A 19645-nucleotide genomic window follows, 5' to 3' on the forward strand; every position below is an offset into this window, starting at 1 on the left:
CTTGACGAATTTTTTTCTATAGAAAAAACATTGACCTACGGTCTTGACGAATTTTTTTCTATAGAAAAAACATTGACCTACGGTCTTGACGATTTTTTTTCTATTGAAAAAACATTGACCTACGGTCTTGACGAATTTTTTTCTATAGAAAAAACATTGACCTACGGTCTTGACGAATTTTTTTCTATAGAAAAAACATTGACCTACGGTCTTGACGAATTTTTTTCTATAGAAAAAACATTGACCTACGGTCTTGACGAATTTTTTTCTATAGAAAAAACATTGACCTACGGTCTTGACGAATTTTTTCTATAGAAAAAACATTGACCTACGGTCTTGACGAATTTTTTTCTATAGAAAAAACATTGACCTACGGTCTTGACGAATTTTTTTCTATAGAAAAAACATTGACCTACGGTCTTGACGAATTTTTTTCTATAGAAAAAACATTGACCTAAGGTCTTGACGATTTTTTTTCTATAGAAAAAACATTGACCTAAGGTCTTGACGAATTTTTTCTATAGAAAAAACATTGACCTACGGTCTTGACGAATTTTTTTCTATAGAAAAAACATTGACCTACGGTCTTGACGAATTTTTTTCTATAGAAAAAACATTGACCTACGGTCTTGACGAATTTTTTTCTATAGAAAAAACATTGACCTACGGTCTTGACGAATTTTTTTCTATAGAAAAAACATTGACCTACGGTCTTGACGAATTTTTTTCTATAGAAAAAACATTGACCTACGGTCTTGACGAATTTTTTTCTATAGAAAAAACATTGACCTACGGTCTTGACGAATTTTTTTCTATAGAAAAAACATTGACCTACGGTCTTGACGAATTTTTTTCTATAGAAAAAACATTGACCTACGGTCTTGACGAATTTTTTTCTATAGAAAAAACATTGACCTACGGTCTTGACGAATTTTTTTCTATAGAAAAAACATTGACCTACGGTCTTGACGAATTTTTTTCTATAGAAAAAACATTGACCTACGGTCTTGACGAATTTTTTTCTATAGAAAAAACATTGACCTACGGTCTTGACGAATTTTTTTCTATAGAAAAAACATTGACCTACGGTCTTGACGAATTTTTTTCTATAGAAAAAACATTGACCTACGGTCTTGACGAATTTTTTTCTATAGAAAAAACATTGACCTACGGTCTTGACGAATTTTTTTCTATAGAAAAAACATTGACCTACGGTCTTGACGAATTTTTTTCTATAGAAAAAACATTGACCTACGGTCTTGACGAATTTTTTTCTATAGAAAAAACATTGACCTACGGGTCTTGACGAATTTTTTTCTATAGAAAAAACATATCTCATGGCCCTGACGAATTTTTTTTATAGAAAAAACATTGACCTACGGTCTTGACGAATTTTTTTCTATAGAAAAAACATTGACCTACGGTCTTGACGAATTTTTTTCTATAGAAAAAACATTGACCTACGGTCTTGACGAATTTTTTTCTATAGAAAAAACATTGACCTACGGTCTTGACGAATTTTTTTCTATAGAAAAAACATTGACCTACGGTCTTGACGAATTTTTTTCTATAGAAAAAACATTGACCTACGGTCTTGACGAATTTTTTTCTATAGAAAAAACATTGACCTACGGTCTTGACGAATTTTTTTCTATAGAAAAAACATTGACCTACGGTCTTGACGAATTTTTTTCTATAGAAAAAACATTGACCTACGGTCTTGACGAATTTTTTTCTATAGAAAAAACATTGACCTACGGTCTTGACGAATTTTTTTCTATAGAAAAAACATTGACCTACGGTCTTGACGATTTTTTTCTATAGAAAAAACATTGACCTACGGTCTTGACGAATTTTTTTCTATGGAAAAAAGTTTTCTCAGAAGTTTTCCCACATTGTGTAGAAAATATCCACACCAAAAATTATCGATTTAGGCCCTCTTGGACACGTTTTTCTAATGAATTGGCTGTAATTTGGCATCATGGTATAGGAAAATTTTTTAATATTGACATAAGATTCAGTGTAGCCCCATAAAACGGTACTCCCCAATACTCCGTAATTTGGGGATCTTAGACAGGTTTTCCAACCGAATTGACTGTATTTTGACTCAAGTTTCAGGGAAGCCACAATATAATGGTACACTCCTTATTTACTGTCAAATCTCACTACCATAAAATATCAATATTGATCTCCGTTTATTATAGCCCCATATAGGTGTAGCCCTACAATTAGACATTTTGAGATTTTCAATCATTTTTTTCTCAGGTATTTTTCCGTATGTTCAAGGTCCTAGCATAACATGAGTTTTCTCCAGGAGCCCCCATTAATTTTAGATGATTTGATTGTCATACTCACGGGTATAAAAAGTTCGGCCGGGCCAAATTTATCATCATGTTTACTTTTTTACTCTGGAAGGATATCTTATGAAGTCGGTTTTCAGTATTTGAGGTGGTATATCATATTTGTCTAAAAGACGCATCAGTCCCCAACAACGTGAGAAGTTTAGCGTATTGAAAATAATAAAGTTTCGAAACTGACGATTATTTTATACAAAAATTTATCTTGTATATTTTATTTTTATAAACAAAAATCCAGCAAACTTATGATTTTGTTATCGTATAAACAATTCTCGAAAAATGCAAAGGCGAAATTAAATGTATGATCTACATAGATTTTTGATCTTCTGAAATCTATGAAAAATTGCATGTCAATAGGACAGACTTAGATGAAAGGGAACCAACATAGGCTCCTCAATGCACCCATTTTAATTAAAATGAACGAAAACATATATGGAAGCTATATCTATATCTGAACCTATTTCAACATAACTTTGCATACGTCTATCAGGACCTAACCAAGTACGTTGCTCAAAATTTTATCTCAAACGAACATAAATTAAAGAAGTAGTTCCTGTCCTTTTAACCTGCCTTTATATCATTTGTGTATCTCAATTCCTGTTAATTTTTACAGAATATTTTTTTAAATGCGTCGGGAACCGTTCAAAAGAAGTTATTTTTTCTGGAAATATTTTATAAATTTACATAATTAAATTATTTTTTCCAAATATTCACTATTTATCAATAATCTTGTCTTCACTTTGCTTTAATTTACATTGTAAAACACTTTCAACATGACATAATTATTAATAATAATTTATAAATTATTTATGGACCACAGTAGCAGCAACAGCAATAACAACAACATAATGTCATGGCTGATGATCTGTTAATTTCCACCCACGAGATAAACAAACAATTACGGCAAATTAAAATCAATTTGGAGCAAAGCTAGCGCGCTGGGCTGTGCGTCTGTTGCTTTTCTATGCGATAAAAAACAACAACAAAACGAAAGAGTTTTTTTTTTTGTAATTTCTGGCCACAATATGGATACTGACTGCCTGCCTGCCCGCCTGACTTTCAATGCATTTTTTAACCAAAAGCCATAATAACATTGCGGTTGTCGAGATGACCTTTCTTCGTTAACGTTCATTTTTTTGTAGTTGTTGCTATTGTCATAGACCACTGCAATCATGGCTTAGACAACATATGTTGCAAGGTTAAAAATGTCGGACAATTTTTGTATAAAACAAAAAATAGTTAAGGTCTCAATGATCACTTTTTTCTATATTTCTTCTCCTTTTTTTTTGTTTTTTTGAGAGGAAAAAATTGGAAAAAATAATTGCATAAAAAATACTTTCCATCTAAAACATGGTGTACAACAAACAAGGTCTTTTTTGTAATTGGTTGTTGTAATTTTTCTTCATTTTTTTGTTTTTATTGCTTTGCTTAAAAACAACAAGGAAACATTTTCTTCCGAAAAAAAAGAAGAAGACAAAGTGAAAAAGCCTTAAATTTACAACAAAACAAACTGGTAGTTCCAAGTGGTAACATGTAAACAAACGGCGTCTGCTGTACCACATCGCCCAAGTGCACAATGTATTAAAAAAACTATTACAAAAAGTTAAGTCTTCTTCCTTTTTGTGGATTAAAAGTTTATTTTTGCTGTGTTTTTTATGTAAAAAACATTAAAAGTAAAAAAAAACAACAACAACATCGGCCAAACTAAAACATACGGCTGTTAAAACATGCACTCGAGGAAAAAATTTATTTATAAGCCATAAACTTAAAATCTACACCTTGATGGGAGTTCAGTTCAGTTGATGGGAGTTCATTTTTAAACATTTTTAAAAATCTACGCCTTGATGGGAGTTCAGTTCAGAAAAAACATTTTTAACCAGTAAGGAAAGTAGTAAAGTCGGACTGGGCCGACTATATGATACCCTTACCACTTTGGGAATATTTTACATATGTATCATAACAGACGACGCGTTTTGTTATAAATCTATATCTGAACCGATTTCAGGGAAACTTGCTAGGGACTAATTTATATAACATCAGTACGTTGTGTCAATCGGCCTAGCTATGGATCTTTTCACGAAGCTTAGAAACATCATTCTAGACTTTATTCACTACCCTATACCAAAATTCGTGCTAATCGAAAGATATATAGGGTCTTTGGTAAACAATTAACCTTAAATCGGACGAAGATATATATGGGAGCTATATCTAAATCTTATTCATTACGCTGTACCAAATTTCGTGCTAGTCAACAGATTTCCAAGGTCTTTAGTGGACTATTTACCTAAAATCCGGCGAAGCTTTATATGGGAGCTATATCTAAATCTGAACCGATTTTCTCAAAACTTTTCACACCTCATTGTAGACTTAATTCAGTACACTATGCCAAAATTCGTGCAAATAAAAAGATTTCCAGGGACTTTAGTGGACTATTTACCTAAAATCCGGCGAAGCTATATATGGGAGCTATATCTAAATCTGAACCAATTTTCACAAAACTTTGCACATATCATACTAGACTTATTTTGGTACGTTGTGCCAAATTTCGTGCAAATCGAAAGATATATAGGGACTTTGGTGCACCATTTACCCTAAAACGGACGAAAATATATATGGGAGCTATATCTAAATCTGAACCGATTTTTCCTAATTTCAATAGGGTTCGTCCTTGGGCCAAACAAATGAGCTGTGTCAAATTTCATCCAATTCGGATCATATATGCGATCTGTCCTTTTTTCAACAGACAGACGGACGGACATGCATAAATCGACTTAGAAAGTGATTCTATGTATATTCTCAAAAGGAACCATGGGTTTATCTCGATTATTTTTGCCTGTTACAAACATATGCACAAAGACATAATACCCTGTACCACAGTGTGGTTAAGGGTATAAAAATCTACGCCTTGATGGGAGTTCAGTTCAGAAAAAATATTTTTAAAAATCTACGCCTTGATAGGCAATCAGAAGAACTGTTTTTAGAAATCTTCGCTTTGATTGGAGTTCAGAAGAAATATTTTAAAAAATCTACGCTTAGATAGAAATTTTACAAAATATACGCCTTTATTTTCATTCAGAAAAATATTTATAAAAATCTGTGATTGTGACAGAACTTTCGTTCCATAAGCTGAGCTTAGAAAAGATTTCTAGGCACGTCGATCTTTGCGCAGTTTTTCCAATTTGAAATACCATTTTCGGCAATATTGTCTTACGCTTGATCTTTCCATCGTATTCGTAGCCTTCCCCTTTTGCGTGAACCATTAGCTGGTTCGTTTTTATATGCCTTCTGGGCCGGGGCACCTTCATCCATTCTCACAACGTAGTCGCTGCAGCTCAATACGTCTAACAATGTCGATATCCGGTAAAACGCATGGTTCATTCGACGGCGATATTCACCGTCAACTCAGATCGGTCCATAGATCTTTCGCAGAACACTCCAAGAGCAGCCTCATCTTTTTGCGTAAGTACCCATGCTTCAGATCCATATAACAGCACGGGTAGTATCAGCGTCTTGTAGAGTGTGAGTTTGGTCTGGCGGGAGGTGGCCTTGCTTTTGATTTGTTGGCTCAGACCATAGTAGCATCGGTTGGCCATCACTATTCTTCTCCGAATTTCAAAACGGATGTCATTCGTTTTATTTATAGCGGTACCAAGTTATATAAAATCTTTAACTACCCCAAAGCTGTAGTTCTCAAATTCCACAGTTGGTCCGAGTCTACTGAACGTCTTGCGCGTTGATACCATCAGCTTGGTCTTCTCGCCATTTACTGCCAGACCCACTTTGGCAGACTCCTTCTCAATTTCTTCAAAGTTGGCTGTTACCGCTCTCAATGTTCGACCCATTATGTCGATGTCATCGGTGTAGGCGAGTAACATGTGTTGTTTGGTGTACAGGGTGCCATTTCTGTTCACTTTTGCCTCTCGTTTGACCTTTTCCAGCAGTGTGTTAAAAATAAACTATCACCTTGTCTGAATCCTCGTTCGGTATTAAAGGGCTCCGAGAGGTCCTTTTTTGACTTTAACTGCTGATCTTGTGCCAGTTAAAGTTATCCTGCATAGCTGAATTAATTTTGCAGGAATGCCAAACGCAGACATGGCTTTATACACCTCTGAACGGATAGGGCTGTCGGATGCGGATTTATAATCGACGAATAGGTGGAATGTGTTTTTCCAGGATTTGGCGCAGAGTGAAAATCTGGTCAATGGTGGATTTGCCAGGTCTGAAGCCGCATTGGTATGGTCCAATAATGTCATTGACAATTGGCTTCAGTCGTTCACATAGTACGCTGGATATCGCTTTATATGCGATGGGAAGGAGACGTATTCCTCTATAAATGGCACATATCGTCTTGTCTCCTTTTTTGTGTATTGGACACAGGATGCTGAGGTTCCAAACATTGGCCATACATTCCTCTATCCAAATTGTACTAATCAACTGGCGCATGCTCCTTACCGGCATCTGACCACCAGTCTTGTATAGTTCGGCTTGTAACCCATCGGCATCTGCTGCTTTATTATTCTTCAGCCGATTGATTGCTATTCTGACTTCATCTTGGCTAGGTGGTATACACTCTATACCATCATCTATTATTGGTTCTGGGGTAACCTCTTCACCGCTACTATTTGATACCAGAAGTTTTTCGAAATGTACCTTCCAGATCCTCAACACGCTGTTTGTATCTCTTATCAGATTTCCTTCTTTATTTCTACAGTAGGATGGGCCTGCACAAAAGCCTTCGGTTTCGTGTTTTACCCCTTGGTAGAATTTTTGGACTTCATTCTGACTCTTTTGCACATCTCGATTTGCTCACGATCACGTTTTTCTAGTTTTTTCTTCTTTTTTTTCTGAAAATCTACACCTTGGCTGTGATGAACATCCAGAAAAAATTAAAATCCGATGTGTTGATGATAGATTTTCAGAAGATTTTTTTTTGAAATGCTATCCTCTTCCGCTAGTTATTTTGACCCAATACCATAATGTTAATTGCTCTTCCCAATTGAATAAATGTTTTTCTTTGAGTGTAGGTAGGAAAAATTCAAGTTTTGTATTTCGTAGTTTTTTCTCTTTGTTTTTTTTTGCACAAAACTAAACAAATATTGTCCAAAAAAAGTGAAGATGTTAAATAGGATTAGTTTGTTTGGTTAACAGACTCTTTGTTATTTTTTCGTATATATGTTTGTATGTGTGTGTCTGTGTTATTATTGTTTGTTTTTCACAACTGTTAGTGGGATAAAATTAACAAAAATTACTATTAGCCATAACACATAACCAAGGAGATTTTGTGGCAAGAAAAATTAAAAAAAAAACTTAACTAACAAACCAGTCTGCTTGGTTGGTTATTAGCGCCATCTGTTTGTAAAGGGTTTGATTGGGGGAATTTCGGGTTAGAGATACAAAAATTAAAATACTTTCTCTTATAACGAAATTTGGATTTTTATCCATATAAAACATTTAAAATTCTTGATATATATTTAACATTTTTGAAACATAATTTTTGAAATTTATGATGTTGATATTTTGATAATTTATAAATTTTCTGAAACTTTCATTTTTTAAAAAATATATAAAATATCAAAAAAAAAAAAAAAAAAAAAAAAAATGAATGAGTTCTAAAAATATAAATAACATATTTTTATAATTAATTTATGAAAAATATTCAATCCATGCTGGGAAGAAAAAATATGTAAACAACACACACACACACAAACCAACATCTGACCCACTTTCTTTAATAATGTTAACGAGATTGCTTTTTATGTAGTTGTTGTTGTAATTGTTTGAGTTAGAGATGTAGGAGTCGGCACTGACAGAGGTGTTGAGCTGTTACCGTTAACGTCTCAGTTGATATTGACCATGCCAATTTATTTATCTTTTTATTGGCATGTCTATCTGTAATAATAGAGATACCGACGGCCCCTCCCTCCCCTATTGAACTGTCTTCATTGAATACACCTTTTTTTTCGAATTATATATATTTACCTTATCTCTCTAGTTAAATATTTATTTATTTCGGTTTCGCATTGTTGCCGCGCTGGCTCAAACAATACCGCGAAGAGTAAATAACGAAACGGCAACATTTGCGCTGTTTACATTTTTGCGCATGCGTGAAGTTGTTTATGAATTATTAAGGCAGCAGACACAGAAATTGTAACGCAGCAGCACAAAAAAATTAGAAATTGTATATAAAAAATAATAATGTTATTGTTTATAGGATTCACTTTCATTGCCGAACATTACACTCAAAGCTCCTTCCTCCAAAATTTGGCAAAACGGGTAAGGTAAGGTGTAATGGATAGGTATGTAGGTGTGTAGTTATTATACAATTCAAATACATATTTTGGAAGATGAAGTACACCATGATTAATTAAAAATCTACATAAAACAGTGGGTCACAAAATTGGAGAAAAAAATTTAAATTTTTATTTGAAAAAAAATATATATATTGTACACCCAAAAATTATTTCCTCAAATTTACACCATGTCATCTTAGACCCCATAAATATTTGCTATCTTAATTTGGCCGATGACACGTTTCTCTAACAAAAAGGTGCGAAAATTTACAAACGAATTTGTCGGCTCACTTCCCTATTTGTTGCAGAAATAAAAACAAATTAAACTATTTCTTGTATTGCTGCTAATAAAACTCATGTCCAAACTTTTTGCAATTAAGCCAGCAGCAGCCAGCTATGCAATTTTCAGTGCAATCGTGTCGAACACATTTGGAACTGCTGGCAATATATGTTATGTATTTAATTTTGGTGCGAACTTGTAATACGATTTGTTAGCAATACAACATATTTGGTTATAAACAACTTGAGAGGAATTTTTATAGTTTCAAGCAAAAAATTATCCAAAGAATGTCAAATAAATTAAGCAATAAAAATTAAATGTTTTAAAATTGGAGGAAACATAACTTTTTAAATAAATAAACGTAAATTCAGTAGATGGTTAAACACATGTTTTCTGATCTTACACGAAAGGATTTATTTTTAAAATATTTTTCCTGAAAATCAAATAAGACATGGAAGGCGTGAATTTTTAAAAATACTTTTTCTGAACATCCATCAAATCGTAGATTTTTAAAAATATTTTTTCTGAACTTCCATGAAGTCGTAGATTTTTATGAGAATTTTTTCTGAACTCCCATCAAGGCGAAGATTTTTTTTGAATTCCCATCAAGGCCTTTTTTTAACTCCCATCAAGGCGCAGATTTTTAACAGCATTTTTTCTGATCTCCCATTAAGGCGTAGATTTTTAACAGAATCCCCATCAAGGCGTAGATTTTAAATAGAATTTTTTTTTCTGAATTCCCATTATGGCGTAGATTTTTACTCCCATCAAGGCGTGGATTTTAAACATAATTTTTTTTTCTGAACTACCATCAAGGCGTAGATTTTTAACATAATTTTTCTCTGAACTCCCATCAAGGCGTAGATTTTTAGCGTAATTTTTCTCTGAACTCCATCAAGGTGTAGATTTATAACAGAATTTTTTTCTGAACTCCCTTTAAGCCGTAGATTTTTAACAGAATTTTTTTCTGAAGTCCCATCAAGACGTAGATTTTTAACATATTTTTTTCTGAACTCCCATCAAGGCGTTAATTTTAAACAGAATGTTTTTCTGAACTCCCATCATGGCGTAGATTTTTAACAATTTTTTTCTGAACTCCCATCAAGGCGTAGATTTTTAACAGATTTTTTTTCTGAACTCCCATCAAGGCGTAGATTTTTAACAGAATTTTTTTCTGAACTCCCATCAAGGCGTAGATTTTTAACAGATTTTTTTCTGAACTCCCATCAAGGCGTGAACTCCCATCAAGGGGTAGATTTTTAACAGAATTTTTTTCTGAATTCCCATCAAGGCGTAGATTTTTAACAGAATTTTTTTCTGAACTTCCACCAATGCGTAGATTTTTAACAGATTTTGTTTTCTGAAGTCCTTTTAAAAATACTTCTTCTGAACTCTCTTCTATAGGCAAATTTTTAAAAATACTTTTTCTGAACTCTCTTCAATAGGTTGATTTTTAAAAACAATTTTTCTGATCTCACTTCAATAGGCAGATTTTTAAAAATACTTTTTTTGAACTCTCTTCAATAGGCAGATTTTTAAAAATACTCTTTCTGATCTCACTTCAATAGGCAGATTTTTAAAAATACTTTTTCTGATCTCACTTCAATAGGCAGATTTTTAAAAATACTTTTTCTGAACTCTGTTCAATGGGCAGATTTGTAAAAATATTTGTTCTAAACTCTCTTTAATAGGCAGATTTAAAAAAAAAAAAAAATTGTGTGCGAAAAAAGCGAATATTTTAAACATACTTTTTCTGAACTCCCATCAAAGTGTAGATTTAATTTTTTTCTGAATAACCTTGTTGGTTTTTAAAAATATTTTGTTTTGAAAGCCTATTTTTCTGAATGCCCAACAAGGCGTAGATTAAAAAAAAACATTTTTCTGGACTCTCATCAAATCGTAGTGTTTCCAAAATATTTTTTGGGAAAGCCCAGCAAGACGAGCATAAATAAAATTTATTTATTTATTGAAAGTCATTTTTAGGAACTATCATCAACAAAAGATCTTTAGGATTAATTTTCAAAACAAATTTTTGAACTCCCATCAAAAAGTAGCGTAAATTTCTGAAAAAATTTCTGTCAAAGAAAATTTTTTTAAAAAATATTTTTTCTGAAATCCCATCATAGCGTATATTCTTTACTTATATTTTTTCTCACAGTATATCAAAGCGTAGATGTTGAAAATAATTTGTTATTCAGAGGTTATAGATTTTTTGTGAACTCCGACAAATTACATTCAGAAAAAATATTCCTAAAAATCGTTTTTCGTCGTTTAGATGGGACTTTAGAAACATATGTTGCTGGGTATTCAAATGAAATATTTTTAAAAATCTAGGCTCTGGCGGGACTTCAGAAGGAATATCTTTCTTGGGGGGTATTTCCTCCTGCATAGGTAAAAAACATTCAAACAGTTTGGGTCAACGTTAACCTTTAACCAAAAATAAAATTCACTTTTTCCCAATATAATTATTTGTTTCCAACAGAAACAAGTTTATGGTTTCTTCTACCACTTCTTCTCTGCAACTTTTATTTTTTTTTTCTGGTAACAAAATAAAATTGAACTTTCCCTTTTTGTTGTTAAGAAACCTGAAGCCGCCTCGAGAAGAAGACAAAAACGAAGATGCGACGTTTTAAAGTCATTGATTACTGTAGTGGTTGTTGCTGCTACAGGTGATCATGTTTGGAGGAGGTTGGTGTAAAGATATTCACTCATTTACACAATACCAACAACAACGACAAATAACACCAAACTTGTTATTAAGTGACCAGAAACCAATGAATGAAGATGATCGGTAGGTAAACACTTAAAACCAAAATAAACCAACAACAACACAGACGAAGATTCACAGGTTGTGGTAACAAGTTGTAACAATAACAACAACAATACACATACATATTACAACAATAATAATAAAAAAGTAATCATAATGACAAATTCACATACATATGCGAGAGAGTAAAGATAAATCATCATTTGGGTTGTAGTTTCTGTACAGCACTGTAGCAGGATTTGAATTTTATCCAGTGGTCAACACACTTCATAGTTAATAAATATTCAAACAAACCAAAAATTCCTGGATTTTCAATTTAAAATTAATTGAGTTAAGTTAATACTGAAGATTTTTTAACAGATTTATATTATTTTTTTTGTTAAGAGAAAAAATTTTTCCTTTCAAACAAGATATATACTTGGTAAATAGGAAGTTGGCTGAGTTACAGTTTTTTGAAATAAAAAATATTATAAAAAATACAAAATTTACTTTTTTTGTATCGATGAAATTATGGCATCAAGCCATATAACATAAACTTTATTGTATTACGGGGAAGAAAATTAAATTAGCTTTAAATGATAAAAATCAGAAAAAATCGGTTAAAAAATGGATGACTTATACACATTTTTGAATTGATTCATTAATTCCATTAAAGGAAATATGCCTTTATATTTTCCTGTTATAAACCGTTATGTTTGCAACAGGCAAAGGGAAAGAGATAACATATTTCCTTTAGAGAATATGCATAGAATCAATACAAAAATGTGTATAAGTCATACATTTTTTAACCGATTTTTTTGATTTTTATCATTTTCGAAAGCTAATTTAATTTTCTTCCCCGTAATAGAATAAAACTTATATGGCTTGATATCATAATTCCTTCGTACAGCCCGAAGAAAGGTAAATTTTGTCATTTTATACGTATTTTTTCACATTTCAACCGCTGTAACTCAGCCAATCCTCAACCGATTTACCAAGTATATATCTTGTTTGAAAGGAAAAATTGTACTTTTCGAAAGAAAAAAAGAATAATATAAATCTGTTAAAAAGTAAATAAGTTATTCGAGTTTTAAATTGAAAATCCATGAAACCACGTTTTTCTCTATATTTACCGTTATAAAATAAATTTTCGAAGTGTCCCAGAAAAACCAAAGGTATTTTCGTGGTCCAGGGACTCCAACTAAACATATTTGGTACATAAGAACCATTGAAAAATTTTCGTGTCGCACAGTGTTATCATTTGGGTTGTAGTATGATGATGATCATAATTATGTAGATAATTAAGTTTCTGTACAGCACTGTAGCAGGATTTGAATTTTATCCAGTGGTCAACACACTTCATAGTTAATAAATATTCAAACAAACCAAAAATTCCACAATAAAATTAATTGAGTTAAGTTAATACTGAAGATTTATGAGCTGGTTGTCAATCGCAGATTTGAATTGTTAAGAGAAAAAATGTGTAATTGGAATTGTTGCGCCGCTTATAGATAGGAAGTTTGGTAGGTTTTTGGAATAATTATGCATTATAAAAAATAAATAAATAAATTATGTAATTTTGTATTATGAAGTAATGGGTTTGGTTGATCGTGATTATTGAATAAATCGAATTTTTAAATCATAGAAAAAATTTCGATGGTTTAAAAAATCTACGATTTGTGAAGACATTAACCCATTAAAGGCCAGCTGCCTTTAAAATTAAAAATTATCCATTCGGTTCATTTAGTATGTATGAAGAGAATATATAGAACTCAAAAATATAAAATTATAAAAAAGTATTTTTATGATTTTTAGTCTGTACCCAAGCAGCCACCAGGAAAAAATAATTTTAAAAATCGTAGATCGTATATCTGCGCCTTGATGGGCATTCAGGAAAAACATTTTAATTCTACGCATTGATGTGCATTCTTGGAAAAAATATTTTTAATAATCTACGACTCGATGGGCATTCTGGAAAAAAATTTAAATCTACGCCATGAAAGGCATTCTGGAAAAAAATATAAATCTAGGCCATGATGGGCATTCAGGAAAGAGTATTTTTTTAAAATCTACGCCTTGATGGGCATTCAGGAAAAATAGTTTTAGAAATCTACGCCATGATGGGCATTCAGGAAAAAATATTTTTTTAAAATCTACGCCTTGATGGGCATTCAGGAAAAAATATTTTTTTTTTAAATCTACGCCTTGATGGACATTCAGGAAAAATAGTTTTAGAAATCAGGGAAAATATTTTTAGAAATCAACGCCTTGGTGGGCCTTATTAGGGCTTCAGAAAATTAAAAAATCTACGCCCTGACGGGCCTTATTGGGGCTCAGAAAACAATATTTAAAAATCTACGCCTTGATGGGCCTTATTAGGGCTTCAGAAAACAATATTTAAAAAATCTACGCCTTGATGGGCATTCAGGAAAAAATAGTTTTAGAAATCTACGCCTTGATGGGCATTCAGGAAAAAATAGTTTTAGAAATCTACGCCTTGATGGGCATTCAGGAAAAAATAGTTTTAGAAATCTACGCCTTGATGGGCCTTATTAGGGCTTCAGAAAACAATATTTAAAAATCTACGCCTTGATGTGCCTTATTAGGGCTTCAGAAAACAATATTTAAAAATCTACGCCTTGATGGGCATTCAAAAAAAAAATTTAAATTTACGCCATGATGGGCATTCAGAAAACAATATTTAAAAATCTACGCCTTGACTAGGCTTCAATATTTAAAAATTCTACGTCAATATTCAAAAATTTTAAGCTTTGTTAAAGATTCAAAAAAATATTTTAAAAAATCTAAGCCTTGTTAGGGCTTTAGAAAAAATATTTGAAAATCTTAAAAAAATATTAAATATCTAAAGTTAAATGGTCATTTGTTGTTGTTGTTTAATACTAATGGATTTTTGTTAAATGAAATTAAATTACACGATTAATGACAATAACAAAGCAATTATTTTTAAATTATAATTAAACTCTTGGTGAAGATTGAAGAGGAAGTGGGAGAGAGCTAATTTTTGTACAATGAAAGGGCTTTTCTCTTTTTTGTAATTTCTTTTGAAGTTTTTTTTGTGCCTATTTGTTTTCAATGGATTTACTATAGGTTATATAATTCATAATTTCCTACTAAGTTTTTTTTTTTTTTTTGTAAAAAATACTTTTTTTAATTTTTTTTTTTTCAAAATATTTGTGTAAAGTTTTGCCATAACTCACAGATACCTTGGTTTATAACGATCATTGTTTTGCTATTGTGCTTAGAGCCATTTGAGTTTTGTTTATCCCCAAGCCAAGTTAAAATGCTTTCAATCAGTATATTTTTTTGTAAACAATAAATCCATAATGTTTGGCATCAGTCATTTATTTTTTTTGTTCCATAACAATGGGTTTTAGTATTTGGTTTAATGGGGTATCATTTTTTTCAAAACTTCCTACAAAGCCTCAGCAACAATGTAAAGAAAAAAATAAAACAAAACCAAAAAAAAAGAAACGAATAACCTTTTTATGGGTCAATAGGTGGCGATCTTTACCACGTGCATAACAATAATAACTAAATTATGAGTTTTTTCTTCGGATTTAGTTTAATTGTTGGTAGGCCTTGAATTTTTGGTTGGAAATCTAAGGCATGCCTTGTGGGTGAGTTTGAAGGAAATTGAAGATTTCAAGGAAATTGAAAAATATTGAAAATAAAAATTGTAAGAAATACAATTAATTAAATGGTTAAATATATATGAGGGTCTAGGTCCCCTATTTTACTATGCTACTAGCTTTACTACTTTGTGTATGAAAAATATTCATTTAAAAATTATGAGCCATGATTTATCAGTTGTTTAATAAAAAAAATATTTAAATCCCCCTATCATTAATATTTTCCACGTCCACCATTTAATCTACATACGATAATAAATCTTAATCTCTTAATTTATATTCACTTAACACTCCATAATTGGCATAGTTTTAAAGAAGCTGATTTTTTAATTTAATCTAAATACGATCAGCATTTTGATTGATTGATATCATCATTTTGATGATGAATGTATCTTCACATTTTATTTTTAATGATAGCTCATTATTTCATCATATTTTAAAATTTGACATGAATATTTGATTGTTGATTGTTTATTAGGGTCATAATGCATCCGTAGACCTTGAAATGAAAAAAATGCCTTCACATTGAAAGACAAAAACAAAGATTTCATAAACTAATAATTTTCTTATTTTTTTATTGTGATCATTTAGGGTAAATGAGTCCAAATTAAAATAAAAATAACTCATAATAGTAACTGTTTTGATTATTATTGGAGCTACATTTAATTATGGCCCATTTATCATGTGCAAACTTTGTTTTAATTATATTCTTGATAATTGGGAAGATGAATTTGTGAATGACCACACTTTATTGGGTGTAAATGATTACTTAATTATGTTTTAAGTATCCTATATGGCCTATTTATTTAATACACTTAGATTTTACTGAAAAAAATATATATATTTAAAAATCTACAGTCAGCCAGATTTTCAGAAAAAATATTTTAAGGGAACTTCAGAAAAATTTTTAATGGAAAGTACAGACTGATGAACACTTTTTATGGCCTATAGAAAAATAATTTTCAAATAATGATTTTTTTTGTTTTTAGATAAAATACTGCTAAAAATCTACACTCTGAGAAGCTCCAAAACTATTTTTGATAAAAATATTCCCTAAAATACCCTCTGAAAAAAAGGTTAATAAAATTCTTTAAAAATCTCAATCTCATTCTTCAAAAAACTCAATTAGAAGGGCTTCAAAATATTATTCCAAAGAATTTTCTGCTCTGATTGACCTTCAGAGAAAATATCTCTGAATAATAAACTCTCAAAATATCCCTAAATAGTATACGTACACTACGATGTGTCTTCCAGAAAAATATTCCTCAACAAAGGCTCTGATAAACCACCAAAAGAAATATCCCGAAATAATCTACGCTCTGGCAGGTCTTCAGTAAAGTTATCATTTGGTTCTTAAAAATATGTAAATATTCAGAAAAATCGTTTTTAAACCCAAAGCTATCATAAATTGTAAGAAAAAATATTTTAATAAAAAATTCATTCCATTTTCCTTAAAAAATCCTCCAAAAAATCTACACTTCACCCTGCCTTCAGAAAAATATTCTTTTAAAAATCAACACAATGTTGGACCTTAAACAAATATCCATAAAAATCTAAGCTCTTCTAGACCACCATTAAAATATTGCAAAAGATGTAGGTCCTAAGATCTCAAGACCTCCATTAAACTATTTTCAAAAATTCCAGCTTACCTAGGCCGCAATATAAACATTCCAAAAAACCTTGACTCCATCAAAATATTCCTAAAAAGTTTGCTTTTTTTAGGCTCTACAAATTTCCTAAAGAATTTATACTTGTCTAGGGCTTTATAAATATATTTAAAAAATGGATTTCTTTTGGCCTCCTTAAACAAATCTTCCTACAAATTTAGCCTTTTCTGGGTCTCTAAAAATCTATGCCTCCCTCTCAAAAAATGTAGATTCTTCTAGATCACAAAAAATATAGGCCTCCGGACTCTTCTTGGCCCCCACCAAAATATTAAAAAGTTGCTCTCCTAGGCCTCCATCAAAATACCTCTTCTTCTATTCTAGGCCTTTATAAACGTATTACAAAAATGTAGGGTTTTCTAGTCCTACAAAATCGAAACGATCTTCTAGATACCCATAAACATATTCCAGAAAACATTCGCTGTTCTTTGCCTCCATTATTCCATGAAATGGTTTGCTCTTCCAACGAAATATACCAAAAAATTCTACGCTCTTCTAAGTCTCCATCAAAATACTACAGAAACATCTAGGCTCTGCCAGGCTCAGCGATTACGATTTCATAAGCCTCATATTATAAAAAGGCTAGGGTCCATTAGGATTTCATAAAAAACTTTCGTAACAAGATCAACAAGACTTACAGAATTTTTTTTAAATTTACGCATTAATTAGACAAAAATAATATATATTTTTAAATCTACGCTATGAGGGGGTTTCAGAATAGTAGTTTTGAAAATCTGCGGTTGGAAGGGTATTTTCTGAAAGCCGAGTAATTAGGCTAAAAAAACGTTATTAAAAATCTAAAAATCGAAGATTTGATAGGCATTCAGAAAAAGACGCCCTTAAAAAATTAAGGCCCTCAAAAAATGAAGGCCATTCAGAAAAAGACATCCTTAAAAAATGAACGCCATGTGGGCATTCAGAAAAAGACATCCTTAAAAAATGATCGCCTTGATGGGCATTCATTTTTTTTTTAATTTGCGCTTTGACTAGGATTCAGAAAAATTATTCTTTTAAAATCTACGCCTTAAATGGCATTCAAGAAATTATTCTTTAAAAATCTACGCCTTGCTGGGCATTCAGAAAATTATTCTTTAAGGAAATTATTCTTTAAAAATCTACGCCTTGCTGGGCATTCAGAAAATTATTCTTTAAAAATCTACGCCTTGCTGGGCATTCAGAAAATTATTCTTTAAAAATCTACGCCTTGCTGGGCATTCAGAAAATTATTCTTTAAAAATCTACGCCTTGGGAAGCCTTGTTGGGCCTTGAGAAAATTATTCTTTAAAAATCTACGCCTTGCTGGGCATTCAGAAAATTATTCTTTAAAAATCTACGCCTTGCTGGGCATTCAGAAAATTATTCTTTAAAAATCTACGCCTTGCTGGGCATTCAGAAAATTATTCTTTAAAAATCTACGCCTTGCTGGGCATTCAGAAAATTATTCTTTAAAAATCTACGCCTTGCTGGGCATTCAGAAAATTATTCTTTAAAAATCTACGCCTTGCTGGGCATTCAGAAAATTATTCTTTAAAAATCTACGCCTTGCTGGGCATTCAGAAAATTATTCTTTTTAGGCCTTGTTTTGGGCATTCAGAAAATTATTCTTTAAAAATCTACGCCTTGCTGGGCATTCAGAAAATTATTCTTTAAAAATCTACGCCTTGCTGGGCATTCAGAAAATTATTCTTTAAAAATCTACGCCTTGCTGGGCATTCAGAAAATTATTCTTTAAAAATCTACGCCTTGCTGGGCATTCAGAAAATTATTCTTTAAAAATCTACGCCTTGATGGGCATTCAGAAAACTATTCTTTAAAAATCTACGCCTTGATGGGCATTCAGAAAATTATTCTTTAAAAATCTACGCCTTGATGGGCATTCAGAAAACTATTCTTTAAAAATCTACGCCTTGATGGGCATTCAGAAAACTATTCTTTAATAAAAACGAAAAAAAAAGTTTTTAAATCGTCATCTTGATGGGCATTCTGGATTTCGAGAAAATATATTTAAAAACGTTCGCATTGTTCAGAATCCGAAAAAATATTTTCATTAGGTTTACGGCAACAGTTTTCTTTAATTATACGCCTGGATTGGGCACAAAAAAAATATTTTTCATATTTTTTTTTAATTTCAGTAATTTTAAGACTTCTGATGATTTTCTAATGTTTTTTCTTTTTCACATTATCCTTTGATTTTTTGTCCGAATTTTTATTGCGCATGTTTATGGGGGTTTAAATTGTTTGTATTTTTTTGTTGCTTGAGATTCATTTTTATTAATATCCTTTTTTCTTGTAATCCTGTTTTATCCTTTTTTTGTTATTTTTTTTGTTTTGATTGATTACTCACCACATCATTAGCTCCACGTTGTTTGGGTGTATTAAATCCTTGGGCACTGACTGCTGCCCAGCAGCACAAGGTGCTTAAAAGCACCACTGACAAAACTTTCATTTTAGGCTAACTTTTGCAATAAAAAATTTTCAAAAAATATCCACAAATTCGAAACAGTCAATGACCGAGCATAAAATTATTGGAACACACACTTGCCGATTTTTTTTTCTACTTCTTTAAAAATCAAAATTGAATTCTCTTTGAGAATTTTCACTTTCTTTTCAAAAAATAACAAAATTCACACAAACAAATCAAAAACTGTTACAAAT

The 19645-nt window shown here is 31.4% G+C and overlaps 1 protein-coding gene across 1 annotated transcript in view; it reads right to left on the reverse strand.

The window, feature by feature from the left end:
- Nucleotides 1-19444, reverse strand: part of LOC133333854 (uncharacterized) — a 58241-nt gene extending 38797 nt beyond the window's left edge. Inside the window, exon 1 of the mRNA XM_061542165.1 lies at nt 19335-19444. Within this exon, the coding sequence (XP_061398149.1) occupies nt 19335-19436 (102 nt within the window). The 5' untranslated portion in view covers nt 19437-19444. The remainder of the gene's footprint in view (nt 1-19334) is intronic.
- Between the last annotated feature and the right edge of the window lie 201 nt (nt 19445-19645).

This window comes from Musca vetustissima, unplaced genomic scaffold, assembly GCF_032173495.1.
Source record: "Musca vetustissima isolate MV318-11 ecotype Yass unplaced genomic scaffold, APGP_CSIRO_Mvet_v1 utg9142, whole genome shotgun sequence".
In the NCBI taxonomy this organism is placed as follows: Eukaryota; Metazoa; Arthropoda; class Insecta; order Diptera; family Muscidae; genus Musca; species Musca vetustissima.